The sequence below is a fragment of the Pristiophorus japonicus genome, chromosome 5, assembly GCF_044704955.1.
Source record: "Pristiophorus japonicus isolate sPriJap1 chromosome 5, sPriJap1.hap1, whole genome shotgun sequence".
NCBI classification, from domain to species: domain Eukaryota; kingdom Metazoa; phylum Chordata; class Chondrichthyes; family Pristiophoridae; genus Pristiophorus; species Pristiophorus japonicus.
In genome coordinates, this window is record NC_091981.1 from 294,374,666 (window position 1) to 294,391,778 (window position 17,113).

Genomic DNA, 17,113 nt, shown 5'->3' on the forward strand with positions numbered 1-17,113 from the left:
TGTGGGACCTTGTCAAAAGCCTTTTGAAAGTCCAAAGACACCACATCCACTGGTTCTCCCTTGTCCACTCTACTAGTTACAGTCTCAAAAAATTCCAGAAGATTTGTCAAGCATGATTTCCCTTTCATAATTCCATGCTGACTTGGACCGATCCTGTCATTGCTTTCCAAATGCGCTGCTATTTCATCTTTAATAATTGATTCCAACATTTTCCCCACTACTGATGTCAGGCTAATCGGCCTATAATTACCCATTTTCTCTATCCCTCCTTTCTTAAAAAGTGGTGTTATATTAGCTACCCTCCAGTCCATAGGAACTTATCCAGAGTCGATGCATCCACTATTTCTAGGGCCACTTCCTGAAATACTCTGGGATGCAGACTATCAGGCCCCAGGGATTTATCGGCCTTCAATCCCATCAATTTCCCTAACATAATTTCTTGCCTAATAAGGATTTCCAAAAGTTCCTCCATCTCTCTAGACCGTCGGTCTCTTAGTATTTCCGGAAGGTTATTTGTGTCTTCCTTCGTGAAGACAGAACCAAAGTATTTGATCAACTGGTCTGCCATTTCTTTGTTTCCCATTATAAATTCACCTGAATCTGACTGCAAGGGACCTACATTTGTCTTCACTAATCTTTTTCTCCTCGTATCTATAGAAGTTTCTGCAGTCAGTTTTTATGATCCCAGCAAGCTTCCTCTCATACTCTATTTTCCCCCTCCTAATGAAACCCTTTGTCCTCCTCTGCTGAATTATAAAATTCTCCCAGTCCTCAGGTTTGCTGCTTTTTCTGGCCAATTTATATGCCTCTTCCTTGGATTTAACACTCTCCTTAATTTCCCTTGTTAGCCATGGTTGAGCCATCTTCCCCGTTTTATTTTTACTCCAGACAGGGGTGTACAATTGTTGAAGTTCATCCATGTGTGCTTTAAATGTTTGCCATTGCCTATCCACCGTCAACCCTTTAATTATTATTCGCCAGTCTATTCTAGCCAATTCACGTCTCATACCATCGAAGTTACCTTTCCTTAAGTTCAGGACCCTCGTCTCTGAATTAACTGTGTCACTCTCCATCTTAGTGAAGAATTTTACCATATTATGGTCACTCTTTCCCAAGTGGCCTCACACAACAAGATTGCTAATTAGTTCTTTCTCATTACACATCACCCAGTCTAGGATGGCCAACCCTCTAGTTGGTTCCTCGACATATTGGTCTAGAAAACCATCCCTAATACACTCCAGGAAATCCTCCTCCACCGCATTGCTACCAGTTTGGTTAGCCCAATCAAGTCGCCCATGATAACCACTGTACCTTTATCGCGCGCATCCCTAATTTCTTGTTTGATGCTGCCCCAACTTCACTACTACTGTTTGGTGGTCTGTACACAACTCCCACTAGCATTTTCTGCCCTTTGGTATTTCGTAGCTCCACCCATACCGATTCCACATCATAGAAACATAGAAAAATAGGTGCAGGAGTAGGCCATTCGGCCCTTCGAGCCTGCACCGCCATTCAATGAGTTCATGGCTGAACATGTAACTTCAGTACCCCATTCCTGCTTTCTCGCCATACCCCTTGATCCCCCTAGTAGTAAGGACTAAATCTAACTCCTTTTTGAATATATTTAGTGAATTGGCCTCAACAACTTTCTGTGGTAGAGAATTCCACAGGTTCACCACTCTCTGGGTGAAGAAGTCTCTCTTCATCTCGGTCCTAAATGGTTTTCCCCTTATCCTTGGACAGTGACCCCTGGTTCTGGACTTCCCCAACATTGGGAACATTCTTCCTGCATCTAACTTGTCGAAACCCATCAGAATTTTAAACGTTTCTATGAGATCCCCTCTCATTCTTCTGAACTCCAGTGAATACAAGCCCAGTTGATCCAGTCTTTCTTGATATGTCAGTCCCGCCATCCCGGGAATCAGTCTGGTGAACCTTCGCTGCACTCCCTCAATAGAAAGAATGTCCTTCCTCAAGTTAGGAGACCAAAACTGTACACAATACCCCAGGTGTGGCCTCACCAAGGCCCTGTACAACTATAGTAACACCTCCCTTCCCCTGTACTCAAATCCCCTCGCTATGAAGGCCAACATGCCATTTGCTTTAACCGCCTGCTGTACCTGCATGCCAACCTTCAATGACTGATGTACCATGACACCCAGGTCTCGTTGCATCTCCCCTTTTCCTAATCTGTCACCATTCAGATAATAGTCTGTCTCTTTGTTTTTAACCACCAAAGTGGATAACCTCACATTTATCCACATTATACTTCATTTGCCATGCATTTGCCCACTCACCTAACCTATCCAAGTCACTCTGCAGCCTCATAGCATCCTCCTCGCAGCTCACACTGCCACCCAATTTAGTGTCATCCGCAAATTTGGTGATACTACATTTAATCCCCTCGTCTAAATCATTAATGTACAATGTAAACAGCTGGGGCCCCAGCACAGAACATTGCGGTACCCCACTAGTCACTGCCTGCCATTCTGAAAAGTACCCATTTACTCCTATTCTTTGCTTCCTGTCTGCCAACCAGTTCTCAATCCACGTCAGCACATTACCCCCAATCCCATGTGCTTTAACTTTGCACATTAATCTCTTGTGTGGGACCTTGTCGAAAGCCTTCTGAAAGTCCAAATACACCACATCAACTGGTTCCCCCTTGTCCACTCTACTGGAAACATCCTCAAAAAATTCCTGAAGATTTGTCAAGCATGATTTCCCTTTCACAAATCCATGCTGACTTGGACCTATCATGTCACCTCTTTCCAAATGCGCTGCTATGACATCCTTAATAATTGATTCCATCATTTTACCCACTACCGATGTCAGGTTGACCGGTCTATAATTCCGTTTTCTCTCTCCCTCCTTTTTTAAAAATTGGAGTTACATTGGCTACCCTCCACTCCATAAGAACTGATCCAGAATCTGTGGAATGTTGGAAAATGACTGTCAATGCATCCGCTATTTCTAAGGCCACCTCTTTACATACTCTGGGATGCAGACCATCAGGCCCTGGGGATTTATCGGCCTTCAATCCCATCAATTTCCCCAACACAATTTCCCGACTAATAAGGATTTCCCTCAGTTCCTCCTTCTTACTAGACCCTCTGTCTCCTTTTATATCCGGAAGGTTGTTTGTGTCCTCCTTAGTGAATACCGAACCAAAGTACTTGTTCAATTGATCTGCCATTTCTTTGTTCTCAGTTATGACTTCCCCTGATTCTGACTGCAGGGGACCTACGTTTGTCTTTACTAACCTTTTTCTCTTTACATATCTATAGAAGCTTTTGCAGTCCATTTTAATGTTCCCTGCAAGCTTCCTCTTGTACTCTATTTTCCCTGCCCTAATCAAACCCTTTGTCTTCCTCTGCTGAGTTCTAAATTTCTTCCAGTCCCCGGGTTCGCTGCTATTTCTGGCCAATTTGTATGCCACTTCCTTGGCTTTAATACTATCCCTGATTTTCCTTGATAGCCACAGTTGAACCACATTCCCTTTTTTATTTTTACGCCAGACAGGGATGTACAATTGTTGGAGTTCATCCATGCGGTCTCTAAATGTCTGCCATTGCCCATCCACTGTCAACCCCTTAAGTATCATTCACCAATCTATCCTAGCCAATTCACGCCTCAGACCTTCAAAGTTAACCTTCTTTAAGTTCTGGACCATGGTCTCTGAATTAACTGTTTCATTCTCCATCTTAATGTAGAATTCCACCATATTATGGTCACTCTTCCCCAAGGGGCCTCGCACAACGAGATTGCTAATTAATCCTCTCTCATTACACAACACCCAGTCTAAGATGGCCTCCCCCCAGTTGGTTCCTCAACATATTGGACTAGAAAACCATCCCTTATGCACTCCAAGAAATCCTTCTCCACCGCATTGTTTCCAGTTTGGTTAGCCCAATCTATATGCATATTAAAGTCACCCATGAGAACTGCTGCACCTTTGTTGCATGCACCCCTAATTTCCTGTTTGATGCCCTCCCCAACATCACTCCTACTGTTTGGAGGTCTGTACACAACTCCCATTAACGTTTTCTGCCCTTTGGTATTCCGTAGCTCCACCCATACCGATTCCACATCATCCAAGCTAATGTCTTTCCTTACAATTGCATTAATTTCCTCTTTAACCAGCAACGCCACCCCGCCTCCTTTTCCTTTCTGTCTATCCTTCCTAAATGTTCAACATCCCTTCAGATGAAGTGAGATGTACAAATTGCAAATACAAAAGCTCAAGCCAGGCAATAACTCATTAGAGTTTAACATGTAGACTGGAAAGATCCGAAATTTGAGAGTTTCTGCAAATCAAACTTATAATTGTATGAAATCTATTATGCAAACTTCAAAAAGAATTAGCAATCCATACAAACCAGAAGTAATTTAATGAGGGAAGGAAGAACCACCATTATATCTGTCTCCTTGCTTTTCTGGCCAAACCATAAACTGTATAGAAAGACTGTTATTATGTTTTGTTATCTTCTTCCTTTATCCCCATAGGAACTATTAAGCAACCCCCGTACTGCAGGTAGAGGAGTCCACGGTTTGTGTGTGAATACTGGAAGGCTATTTGACCACAGGTACATCAGTGTAAAGTGTGATCCTGTCCCCATATGACTTCTATGCAGCATGGATTAAAAATTAAAACCAAGAAACCTGACTAATTTTTCGCTCACTCACTTGAGTACCTCAGCTGAGAGGAGTTAAAACAGTACAGATTAAGAATCAAAGCTGGCACCTTCCTTATGACTGGAATAGATCTCTGAGCCATTGGAAGGATTACTGTACTCTTCTGGCAAATTTTCTGGACCTTGAAATTATATAGTGGGATACTAGGATACAAACACGTACCTGTAACATGTTTGCCTAAAAATTCTCTCCACCATTTTAACAGAGGCATGAACCCATGAGAAGCTGTGGTTGTACCACTCCAGAAACTTGAGCACAAAAATCTAGGCTAACACTCCAGTCCAGTCCTGAGGGAGCGCTGCACTGTTGGAGGTGCCGTCCTTTGGATGAGACTTTAAGCCAATGCCCCGTCTGCTCTCTCAGGTGGATGTAAAAGATCCCATGGCACTATTTTGAAGAGCAGGGGAGTAATCCCTGATGTCCTGACCAATATTTATCCCTCAATCAATATAAAACAGATTATCTGGTCACTATCACATTGGTGTGTATGGGAGCATGCTGTGCACAAATTGGCTGCTGCGTTTCCTACAGTACAACAGTGACTATACTTCAAAAGTATTTAATTGGCTGTAAATCACTTTGGCATGTCCTGAGATCGTGAAAGGTGCTATATAAATGCAAGTCTTTCGTTCTTAGAGTAGCAATGACTAAGAGGAGATTTGATAGAGATGTTTAAAATCATGAAGGGTGTAGATAGAGTAAATAAAGAGAAACTGTTTCCAATGGTTGAAGTGTCATTAACCAGAGGGCATAGATTTAAGATGATTGGCAAAAGAACAAGAGGCTACATGAGGAAAAATGTTTTTACGCAACGAGTGGTTAGGATTTGGAATGCACTGCTTGACAGGGCTGTGGAAACAGATTCAATAGTAGCTCTCAAAAGAGAATCGGATAAGTACTTGGAGAAAAAAATGCAGGGATATCGTGAAAGAGCCAAGAAGTGGGACTAACTGGATTGCACTTCGAAAGAGCCGACGCAGACTTGATGCGCCGAATGGCCTCATTCTGTGCTGTACTAGTGTATGATTAATCCCATTGCTTAATGCCAAGGCCCTTATGTTTTAGTTACCCTGTCTCCTCTTCTTTCAAACTGAGTCAAAAATTTAAGGCTGATTTAACAGCAGTAAAGCAGGTTTGAATAAAATGTTTCCTGATCTGCTGATTCCAGCCCCATGGATTTTGCAGTTTGTCCAGGAGGAAGTGATTCAATTATATTTTTTAAGTTCTATATTTAAAAAGAAATTGTGGTAAAGTTGATCTTATTGATAAATCTTAGAAAGAACTTCCAAGCTAAAGTTCTTCCTTACTATTGTGTTAATTTCCTCTTTAACCAGCAACGCCATCCCACCTCCTTTACCTTTCTGTCTATCCTTCCTGAATGTTGAATATCCCTGGATGTTGAGTTCCCAGCCTTGCTCACCCTGGAGCCATGTCTCCATGATGTCAATTACATCATATCCGTTAACAGCTATCTGCATAGTTAATTCGTCCACCTTATTACGAATACTTCTCGCATTGAGGCACAGAGCCTTCAGGCTTGTGTTTTTAACACATTTTGTCCTATTAGAATTGTGCTGTAATGTGGCCCTTTATGCTGACTTGGACCGATCCTGTCACTGCTTTCCAAATGCCCTGCTATTTCATCCTTAATGATTGATTCCAACATTTTCCCCACTACTGATGTCAGGCTCACCGGTCTATAATTACCCGTTTTCTCTCTCCCTCCTTTTTTAAAAAGTAGTGTTACATTAGGTACCCTCCAGTCCATAGGAACTGATCCAGAGTCAATAGACTGTTGGAAAGTGATCACCAATGCATCCACTATGTCTAGTGCCACTTCCTTGAGTACTCTGGGATGCAGACTATCAGGCCCCGGGGATTTATCAGTCTTCAATCCCATCAATTTCTCTAACACAATTTTCCGCCTAATAAGTATATCCCTCCTTCTCACTAGACCCACTGCCCCTAGTACATTCAGAAGGTTATTCGTGTCTTCCTTCATGAAGACAGAACGGAAGTATTTGTTCAATTGGTCTGCCATTTCTTTGTTCCTCATTATAACTTCACCTGAATCCGACTGCAAGGGGCCTACATTTGTCTTCACTAATCTTTTTAACTTCTCATATTTATAGAAACTTTTGCAGTCAGTTTTTATGTTCACTGCAAGCTAACTCTCGTACTCTATTTCCCCCCTCTTAATTAAAACCTTAGTCCTCCTCTGTTGAATTCAAAATTTCTCCCAGTCCTCAGGTTTGTTACTTTTTCTAGCCAATTTATATGCCACTTCCTTGGTTTTAACACTATCCTTAATTTTTCTTGTTAGCCGCAGTTGAGCCACCTTCCCCATTTTATTTTTACACCAGACAGGGATGTACAATTGCTGAAGTTCATCCATGTGATCTTTAAATGTTCGCCATTGCTTATGCACCGTCAACCCTTTAAGTATCCTTGGCCAGTCTATTCTAGCCAATTCACGCCTCATACCGTCGAAGTTCCCTTTCCTTAAGTTCAGGACCCTAGTTTCCGAATTAACTGTGTCACTCTCCATCTTAAAAAAGAATTCTACCATATTATGGTCACTCTTCCCCAAGGGGCCTCACAAATCAAGATTGCTAATTAGTCCCTTCTCATTACACATCACCCAGTCTAGGATGGCCAGCTGTCTAGTTGGTTCCTCGACATATTGGTCGAGAAAACCATCCCTAATACACTCCAGGAAATCCTCCTCCACCGCATTACTATCAGTTTGGTTAGCCCAATCAATATGTAGATTAAAGTCGCCCATGATAACGGCTGTACCTCTACTGCACGCATCCATTATTTCTTGTTTGATGCTGTCCCCAACCTCACTACTACTGTTTGGTGGTCTGTACACAACTCCCACTAGCGTTTTCTGCCCCTTGATATTCCGCAGCTCCACCCATACCGATTCCACGTCATCCAGGCTAATTTCCCTCCTTACTATTGCATTAATTTCCTCTTTAACCAGCAACACCACCCTGCCTCCTTTTCCTCTTTGCCTATCCTTCCTAAATGTTGAATACCCTTGGATGTTGAGTTCCCAGCCTTGGTCACCCTGGAGCCATGTCTCCGTGATGCCAATCACATCGTATCCGTTAACTGCTGTCTGTGCAGTTAATTCGTCCACCTTATTCCGAATACTCCTCGCATTGAGGCACAGAGTCTTCAGGCTTGACTTTTTAACACACTTTGCCCCTTTAGAATTTAGCTGTAATATGACCCTTTTTGTTTTTTGCCTTGGGTTTCTCTGCCCTCCACTTTTACTTTTCTTCTTTCTATTTTTTGCTTCTGCCCCCATTCTACTTCCCTCTGTCTCCCTGCGTTGGTTCCCATCCCCCTGCCATGTTAGTTTAACTCCTCCCCAACAGCACTCGCAAACACTCCCCCGAGGACATTGGTTCCGGTTCTGCTCAGGTGCAGACCGTCTGGTTTGTACTGGTCCCATCTCGCCCAGAACTGGTTCCAATGCCCCAGGAATTTGAATCCCTCCCTGCTGCACCACCCCTCAAGCCACATATTCATCTGAGCTATCCTGCAATTCCTACTCTGACTAGCACGTGGAACTGATAGCAAACCTGAGATTACTACTTTTGAGGTCCTACTTTTTAAATTTAGCTCCTAGCTCCCTAAATTCGTCTCGTAGGACCTCATCCCATTTTTTACCTATATCGTTGGTACCTATGTGCACCACAACAACTGGCTGTTCACGCTCCCTTTTCAGAATGTCCTGCACCCGCTCTGAGACATCCTTGACCCTTGTACCAGGGAGGCAACATACCATCCTGGAGTCTCGGTTATGGTCGCAGAAACGCCTATCTATTCCCCTGACAATCAGATCCCCTATCACTATCGCTCTCCCACGCTTTTTCCTGCCCTCCTGTGCAGCAGAGCCAGCCACAGTGCCATGAACTTGACCGCTGGTGCCCTCCCCTGATGAGTCATCCCCCTCAACATTACCCAAAGCGGTGTATCTGTTTTGCAGGAGGATGACCGCAGCGGACACCTGCACTATCTTCCTTCCATTACTCTTCCTGTTGGTCACCCATTTACTATCTGGCTGTGTACCCTTTACCTGCGGTGAGACCAACTCACTAAACGTGCTATTCATGATATTCTCAGCATCGTGGATGCTCCAGAGTGAAATCCACCCGCAGCTCCAGTACCGCAATGCGGTCCGTCAGGAGCTGGAGACGGATACACTTCCCGCACATGTCGTTGTCAGGGACACCAGAAGCGTCCCTGTCTTCCCACATACTACAGGAGGAGTATAACGTATGTCCGAGCTATCCTGCCATATCTTAACCCTTAGATTAACTTAATTTGGCAACAACAATGCTAAAGATTACTTACTGATATAGAAAGGAAAAAAGACGGAAAAACTACTTACCAATCACCAGCCAATCACTTACCCCCTTGGCTGTGACATCACCTTTCAATTTCTTTCTACTTTTTTTTGCCTTCTCACCCCGCTGCAGCTTTACAAGCCACGCCTTTGTAGACCTCCCGACTCGACGCTGCTCCTCCTCCTCGCTCTCCGACTGCTGCCAATGGGCCTTTATAGGCCTCTCCGACTCAACGCTGCTCCTCCTCCTCGTTCTCCCACTCTCCGACTGCTGCCGAAGGGCCTTTATAGGCCTCTCCGACTCAACGCTGCTCCTCCTCCTCGTTCTCCCACTCTCCGACTGCTGCCAATGGGCCTTTATAGGCCTCTCCGACTCAACGCTGCTCCTCCTCCTCCTCCTCCTCCTCGCTCTCCGACTGCTGCCGATGGGCCTTTATAGGCCTCCCGACTCGACGCTGCTCCTCCTCCTCGCTCTCCCGCTCTCCGACTGCTGCCAATGGGCCTTTATAGGCCTCTCCGACTTGACGCTGCTCCTCCTCCTCGCTCTCCCGCTCTCCGACTGCTGTCGATGGGCCTTTATAGGCCTCCCGACTCGACGCTGCTCCTCCTCCTCGCTCTCCCGCTCTCCGACTGCTGTCGATGGGCCTTTATAGGCCTCCCGACTCGACGCTGCTCCTCCTCCTCCTCCTCTTCCTCGCTCTCCGACTGCTGCCAATGGGCCTTTATAGGCCTCCCGACTCGACGCTGCTCCTCCTCCTCGCTCTCCCACTCTCCGACTGCTGTCGATGGGCCTTTATAGGCCTCCCGACTCGACGCTGCTCCTCCTCCTCCTCCTCTTCCTCGCTCTCCGACTGCTGCCAATGGGCCTTTATAGGCCTCCTGGCTCGACGCTGCTCCTCCTCCTCGCTCTCTGTAAAAGTGACCATGGAACTATGGGGTTGGCATAAAAACCCACTGGCCCGGTAATGTTCTTTTGGGAAGGAAACCTGCTGACCTTATCCATTCTAGTTCTATATGTGTCTCCAGCCCCACACCATCATGACCTCTGAAGTGGCCTAACAAACCACTCAGTTATATCACAGGGAAGGGCAATAAATTCCGGCCTTGTCAATGACACCCACATCCTGAGAATGAATTATTTAAAAAATAATAGCCTAAGCTCCTGATATGCACTTTAATTGTGTGAGAGGCATCTACATGGTCATTATGTTCAAGCAATTCATTATGCTGTAGGGAGTGGCTTATTTGGGCAATCCCATTGACCAGAAAATGTTCCCTAATATCTCTTTTATCAGAGGGTTTTCAGGTAATAGTTTGCGCTCTCAGTTAAATGATGACTTTCATCCCATGTATATATATATTTGGATTTGTATTACAAATTGAACTGCGTTGCTATGTTTGTTGAACAAAATAATGAACTCCTTCATACAATCAGAATGTAAAGAAGGCCCTTTGGCCCCTCATTCCTGCTCAGATATTCATTCTTGAACTGGAGTTGTCTGTGCTAATCCCATTACACTGTCTGTTCACTATTTCATTTTATATCAATGTTACTAAATCCCCAATCTATGAAAACAATCTCTCACTTTACACTCTTCAACCCTTTCATAATTTTAAAAGCCTCTATCACTCCTTCACATTCTCTCTACAAGTGAAAAGGCCTCGGTTCCTGTCATAACTACAGCCTGTCAATCCCAATGTCATTCCAGTGAATCTTGGCTCTAACCTTCCATGGATCTAATATCCTTCCTTCTGCGTTTCTAAGTTCATATGAGTTGTATTCTGTATCATTTAACCATGCTGAGCCATCCCTGTACAGGACAAATGGTAGGGGGACTACTTGTCCCATCAAGATAACAATGTCGGTGCCTAACTTTGTGTATTGTTGATGAGCAGGTTCCTATTACCCGACGGACCTTCCGCCCCTACCCCTACACTCAGCACTTTGGAAGATGCCATGCAGCTCTGTCTCCTTCAAAGCACATTTCTGGAACATAGTCAATTAAAAACTTTTCTCATCCCGAGTCAGTCAGTCACTTGCATCACAACATAATTTATGTGACCTTTTCAGAACGATATGCTGTGGGATGAAATGCAAAGTCCTTTGACGGCCCACAACACTCCGGGGACTAAGCAACATTTATTTCACTGCAGATATATCCTGCGCTCTCTGCTACTCAGAACTGACCCTTGGAACAGAAGTTCCTTGACATCTGAAGCACATCCCTTTAAGTAGCACGCTGCCAGCCGCCAGCTGTCTGGTTCGCGCCTCTGCTCCCTGGCGCTGTTGTCGTGAGGCAGTAAGGCAGGGGGCGCTACTAAAGTTTGCAGATCGAGCGCCCAACGTGCATTGCATGCTCGCTGATGTCATAATCTGCACAGCAAAAGGTGCTGAGGCACGAACTGCTATTGCCGGCGTTACTGGGCCGGCGAATTTGCCGTCCGGTGCAGGATTCGCCCCGCCGTGGTGCTACTGCCTGAGCGTCCCATTAGCAGCCCTACCTGACGCTAACTGTCGAATTTCTCCCACTTTTTCATTGTTGTTACGGCATACTGGCTGTTGCCACTGTGCTCCACTTGCATTTAATGAATATGCTGCCATTAAAGAAAGAAGAAGGTCTTAGTTGAAGGTCTTAGTGCCGCATTATACATCAATGAAAGTGCTGGTAGCTGCTCAATAATAGTAAATGAGCCTCGCAATGCGGACAGAGCCAAGTTCTGTGAATCGCTTCCTATTCTACAATTTTCCAACCTAGGCCTCTGAGAGCTGAACATCTATTGGTTTTTCAATGGGGGTTAATAGCTCTCAATAAAGGAACTAAATGGGTGCATGATCACTTTCTGACACATAGGATGGTCCACAGGTTAAGCAAACAAGAATACAAAAATAGCACATTTCCTGGCGAATGAGAGAATTACAAAGAACAGTAAAGGGTGACAAACAAATAGTTATAGCAAAAAGGAGTATGAAAAGAAACTTGCAAGGGATATCAAGGGTGGTTAAGAGCAATGTGTGGCCCTTAAAAACTGATAATGATGATATTATAAAGGAAAATAAGGAAATGGCGAACATGTTAAATAATTACTTGCGTCAGCATTTACAGTTGTGGAAGAGTTAATATAGCGGACACCCCAAGGAAACTAATATTGAATCAGGGACGGGAAGTCACCATAATTAATCTAATCAAATTAACAATAATGAAGAAAATAATGGCACTAAAGAGTGACAAATTCCCAGAACCAGAGATTTAAAGGAAGCCCCAATTATGATCTTCCAACGTTCTCTCGATTCAGAAATCATTCCCTTAGATTGGAAAATTGCACATGTCACTCCACTCTTTAAGAAAGGTGAGAGACGGAAATCAGGGAATTATAGTTAGCCTAACATCTGTTGTCAGGAAATTGCTAGAGTCTATAATTAAGGATAGAGTGACTGAGCCAGCATGGATTTCTAAAGAGTAGGTCATGCTGATGAACCTGATTTAACTTTTTGAAGAGGTAACAAAATTGTGCACAGGGAGAGCCACATATCCAGGTTTGCCAATGACACAAAGATAGGCAGCATTGTAAGCAGTGTAGATGGATCAAAATTACAACCATTTCAGTTGGTTGGGGAATCTCAGACGAGGGGACATAACCTAAAAGTTAGAGCCAGGCCTTTCAGCAGTGAAGTTAGGAAACATCTTTACACGCAAAGGGTGGTAGAAGTTTAGAATTTACGCAAATTACATCTGGGTCAATTGTTAATTTTAACTATGAGATTGAGATATTTCTGTTAATCAAAGGTGTTAAGGGATATGGGGCTGAGGCGTTAGGTCATAGATCACCATGGTCTCACTGAATGGCGAAACAGGCTCGAGGGATTAAATGGATTACTCACATTCCTAAGTTCCTTTCTGACTGCCATTTATGTCTGTGTCCCTTCACATTACAGAGATACTCTCCACCCCCCCCACCATACAGAGATACTCTCCCCCCCGCATACCGTTACCCGCCCCCCATATCAAGATACTCTCTCTGCCCCCCCAATAGAGATACTCTCCCCCTTCCCCCCATACAGAGATAATCTCCCCCTTCCCCCCGCCATACAGAGATACTCTCCCCCCTCCCCCCCATGCAGAGATACTCTCCCCCTACCCCACACCCCATACATATACTCTCCCCCCTCCTCCCCATACAAAGATACCCTCCCCCCCCGCCATACAGAGATACTCTTCCCCCACCCCGCCCCCCCCACCATACAGAGATTCTCGCCTCCCCCATATAAATTGTCTCCCCACCCCATACGGAGAAACTCTCCCCACCCCCACAATATAGAGAGACTTTCTCCCTTCCCCCATAGAAACTTTCTCCCCTCCCCTCATACAGAGATTCTCTACCCCCCCGCCCCCACCAACCCCCCCCAACCCCCTGCTCCCTCCCCGTCCCATACAGAGATTCTCTCACCTCAAAATCCCTTCAATTCACAGAGGCACGTTAATGCGCTCGCTTCACTTTGCAGGTCGACTGAGTCGATGTCGATTCTGGGAACTTTCGCTTTCTTTTAACATTAACCAGCTGTTAGCCCACTGTCCACTTACCTTGACGGCCTAACCAAGTTGATTGTGGGCAAAAGTCTGTGCCTTACGGTTCAGCGGTTCAGTCCCACAGGCGTTGCATCTCAAATCGTCAAAGACCTTCTAATGGCTTTATCTGAATAAATCTAAATGGCTTTCAATTGAAGACTATCTATAATTGTACTTACGTTGGAAAGACTGTGAGAACTCAAGTGAATCTGCGCTCATTTCACATGCTACCAATAAAGAAAAGAGAAGGTCTTAACACTCACATTATACATCAATGGAAGTGCTGAATGCGTTTAGCTGATCATTAATAGTAAAAGTGCCTCAATGTGGACAGACAGAGCCCAGATCAGTGACTCGCTCTCTATGCTAGAACATTCCTACTCCTGTGCCTATTACAGATGAATATACTAAACATCTATCAGGCTTTCAGTGGAGGGTAATAGCTCTCAGTAAAGGAACTCAACTTGAGCGTGCACACAGCAGCGGGATGCATGGTCACTTACTGACACAGGGGATGGTCCACAGGTTGGACATCTGACTCTCATTATGCCTGTGTCACTACACATTACAAAGGGGAAGAAATGCAATTCATCTTCCTCCATTTTTCAGGGGAAAATGTTCACTGTGCCTGCAGGATTCAGAACGCCACCTCACACATCTGATCAGCGCTGCGTGTAGGCCAAACACCAATGGCGAAAACTGGAGGTGAGATGTTTGGAGGCGGCAGGTCAAAGGATGAAGTCTCACGGAAATCGTCCAACCAGAGGTGAAACCCCAATCTTTGTCCAGCTTCCATAAACCCCACAAAATACTCGCCACATCTAACACCCCATAAAGAGATACTCTCCTGCTCCTCCCATACAGAGATACACTTCCCTCCCCCGCATACAGAGATACTCTTCCCCCCCCCCATACAGAGATACTCTCCCTCCAATACACAGATATTCTCCCCCCAACACAGAGATACTCTTCCCCCTCCCATACAGAGATACTCTCCCCCCCCACCCCCAAACAGAGATACATAGAAACATAGAAACATAGAAAATAGGTGCAGGAGTAGGCCATTCGGCCCTTCTAGCCTGCACCGCCATTCAATGAGTTCATGGCTGAACATTCAACTTCAGTACCCCATTCCTGCTTTCTCGCCATACCCCTTGATCCCCCTAGTAGTAAGGACCTCATCTAACTCCTTTTTGAATATATTTAGTGAATTGGCTTCAACAACTTTCTGTGGTAGAGAATTCCACAGGTTCACCACTCTCTGGGTGAAGAAGTTCCTCCACATCTCGGTCCTAAATGGCTTACCCCTTATCCTTAGACTGTGACCCCTGGTTCTGGACTTCCCCAACATTGGGAACTTTCTTCCTGCATCTAACCTGTCTGAACCCATCAGAATTTTAAACATTTCTATGAGGTCCCCTCTCATTCTTCTGAACTCCAGTGAATACAAGCCCAGTTGATCCAGTCTTTCTTGATAGGTCAGTCCTGCCATCCCGGGAATCAGTCTGGTGAACCTTCGCTGCACTCCCTCAATAGCAAGAATGTCCTTCCTCAAGTTAGGAGACCAAAACTGTACACAATACTCCAGGTGTGGCCTCACCAAGGCGCTGTACAACTGTAGCAACACCTCCCTGCCCCTGTACTCAAATCCCCTTGCTATGAAGGCCAACATGCCATTTGCTTTCTTAACCGCCAGCTGCACCTGCATGCCAACCTTCAATGACTGATGTACCATGACACCCAGGTCTCTTTGCACCTCCCCTTTTCCTAATCTGTCACCATTCAGATAATAGTCTGTCTCTCTGTTTTTACCACCAAAGTGGATAACCTCACATTTATCCACATTATACTTCATTATACTTCATCTGCCATGCATTACCCAACCCTCCATAAATAGATACTCTCCCCCTACCACCCCCAAACAAATATAATCTCCCCACCCTCCATAGAGAGATTCTCTCACCCCCCGCATACAGAGATTCTCTTCTCTCCCCCATCCAGAGATACTCTCCCCCCAATACAGAAATACTCTTCCCCCCCCTCATACAGAGATACTCTTCCCCTCCACCCCCAAACAGAGATACATTACCCAACCCTCCATAAATAGATACTCTCCCCTTACCACCCACATACAGAGATAATCTCGCCACCCTCCATAGAGAGATTCTCTCTCCCCCCGTATACAGAGATTCTCTCCTCTCCCCCATCCAGAGATACTCCCCCCCATATAGAGATACTCTAACCCCCTCCCATACAGAGATACTCTACCCCTCCCCCAATACAGAGATACTCCCCCCCCCCATACAGAGCAAAGAGTAGGAGTAAATGGGGACTTTTCAGAATGGCAGGCAGTGACTAGTGGGGTACCGCAAGGTTCTGTGCTGGGGCCCCAGCTGTTTACACTGTACATTAATGATTTAGACGAGGGGATTAAATGTAGTATCTCCAAATTTGCGGATGACACTAAGTTGGGTGGCAGTGTGAGCTGCGAGGAGGATGCTATGAGGCTGCAGAGCAACTTGGATAGGTTAGGTGAGTGGGCAAATGCATGGTAGATGAAGTATAATGTGGATAAATGTGAGGTTATCCACTTTGGTGGTAAAAACAGAGAGACAGACTATTATCTGAATGGTGACAGATTAGGAAAAAGGGAGGTGCAAAGAGACCTGGGTGTCATGGTACATCAGTCATTGAAGGTTGGCATGCAGGTACAGCAGGCGGTTAAGAAAGCAAATGGCATGTTGGCCTTCATAGCGAGGGGATTTGAGTACAGGGGCAGGGAGGTGTTGCTACAGTTGTACAGGGCCTTGGTGAGGCCACACCTGGAGTATTGTGTACAGTTTTGGTCTCCTAACCTGAGGAAGGACATTCTTGCTATTGAGGGAGTGCAGCGAAGGTTCATCAGACTGATTCCCGGGATGGCGGGACTGACCTATCAAGAAAGACTGGATCAACTGGGCTTGTATTCACTGGAGTTCAGAAGAATGAGAGGGGACCTCATAGAAACGTTTAAAATTCTGACGGGGTTAGACAGGTTAGATGCAGGAAGAATGTTCCCAATGTTGGGGAAGTCCAGAACCAGGGGACACAGTCTAAGGATAAGGGGTAAGCCATTTAGGACCAAGATGAGGAGGAATTTCTTCACCCAGAGAGTGGTGAACCTGTGGAATTCTCTACCACAGAAAGTTGTTGAGGCCAATTCACTAAATATATTCAAAAAGGAGTTAGATGAAGTCCTTACTACTAGAGGGATCAAGGGGTATGGTGAGAAAGCAGGAATGGGGTACTGAAGTTGCATGTTCAGCCATGAACTCATTGAATGGCGGTGCAGGCTAGAAGGGCCGAATGGCCTACTCCTGCACCTATTTTCTATGTTTCTATGTTTCTATTCTCCACCCCCATACAGAGACACAATACTCCTCCCCCCCATACAGAGATACTCTCTCCCCCACACAGAGAAACTCTCTCCCCCAATACAGAGATACTCTCT

General features: G+C 45.2%; 1 protein-coding gene across 20 annotated transcripts in view; it reads right to left on the reverse strand.

Moving 5' to 3' along the window:
* Nucleotides 1-17,113, reverse strand: part of LOC139264761 (uncharacterized) — a 460,034-nt gene that overhangs the window by 107,444 nt on the left and 335,477 nt on the right. For 17 of the 20 annotated variants that reach the window (XM_070881860.1, XM_070881862.1, XM_070881861.1 and 14 more), the window contains 2 exons: nucleotides 13,803-13,850; nucleotides 11,561-11,653 (listed from right to left, as the gene is read on the reverse strand). The exons of 1 other annotated variant lie outside the window; for it this stretch is intronic. In XM_070881860.1, coding sequence (XP_070737961.1) covers nucleotides 11,561-11,653; nucleotides 13,803-13,850 — 141 coding nt within the window. The remainder of the gene's footprint in view (nucleotides 1-11,560; nucleotides 11,654-13,802; nucleotides 13,851-17,113) is intronic. 2 more of the 20 variants (XM_070881857.1, XM_070881865.1) reach the window with 1 other exon arrangement.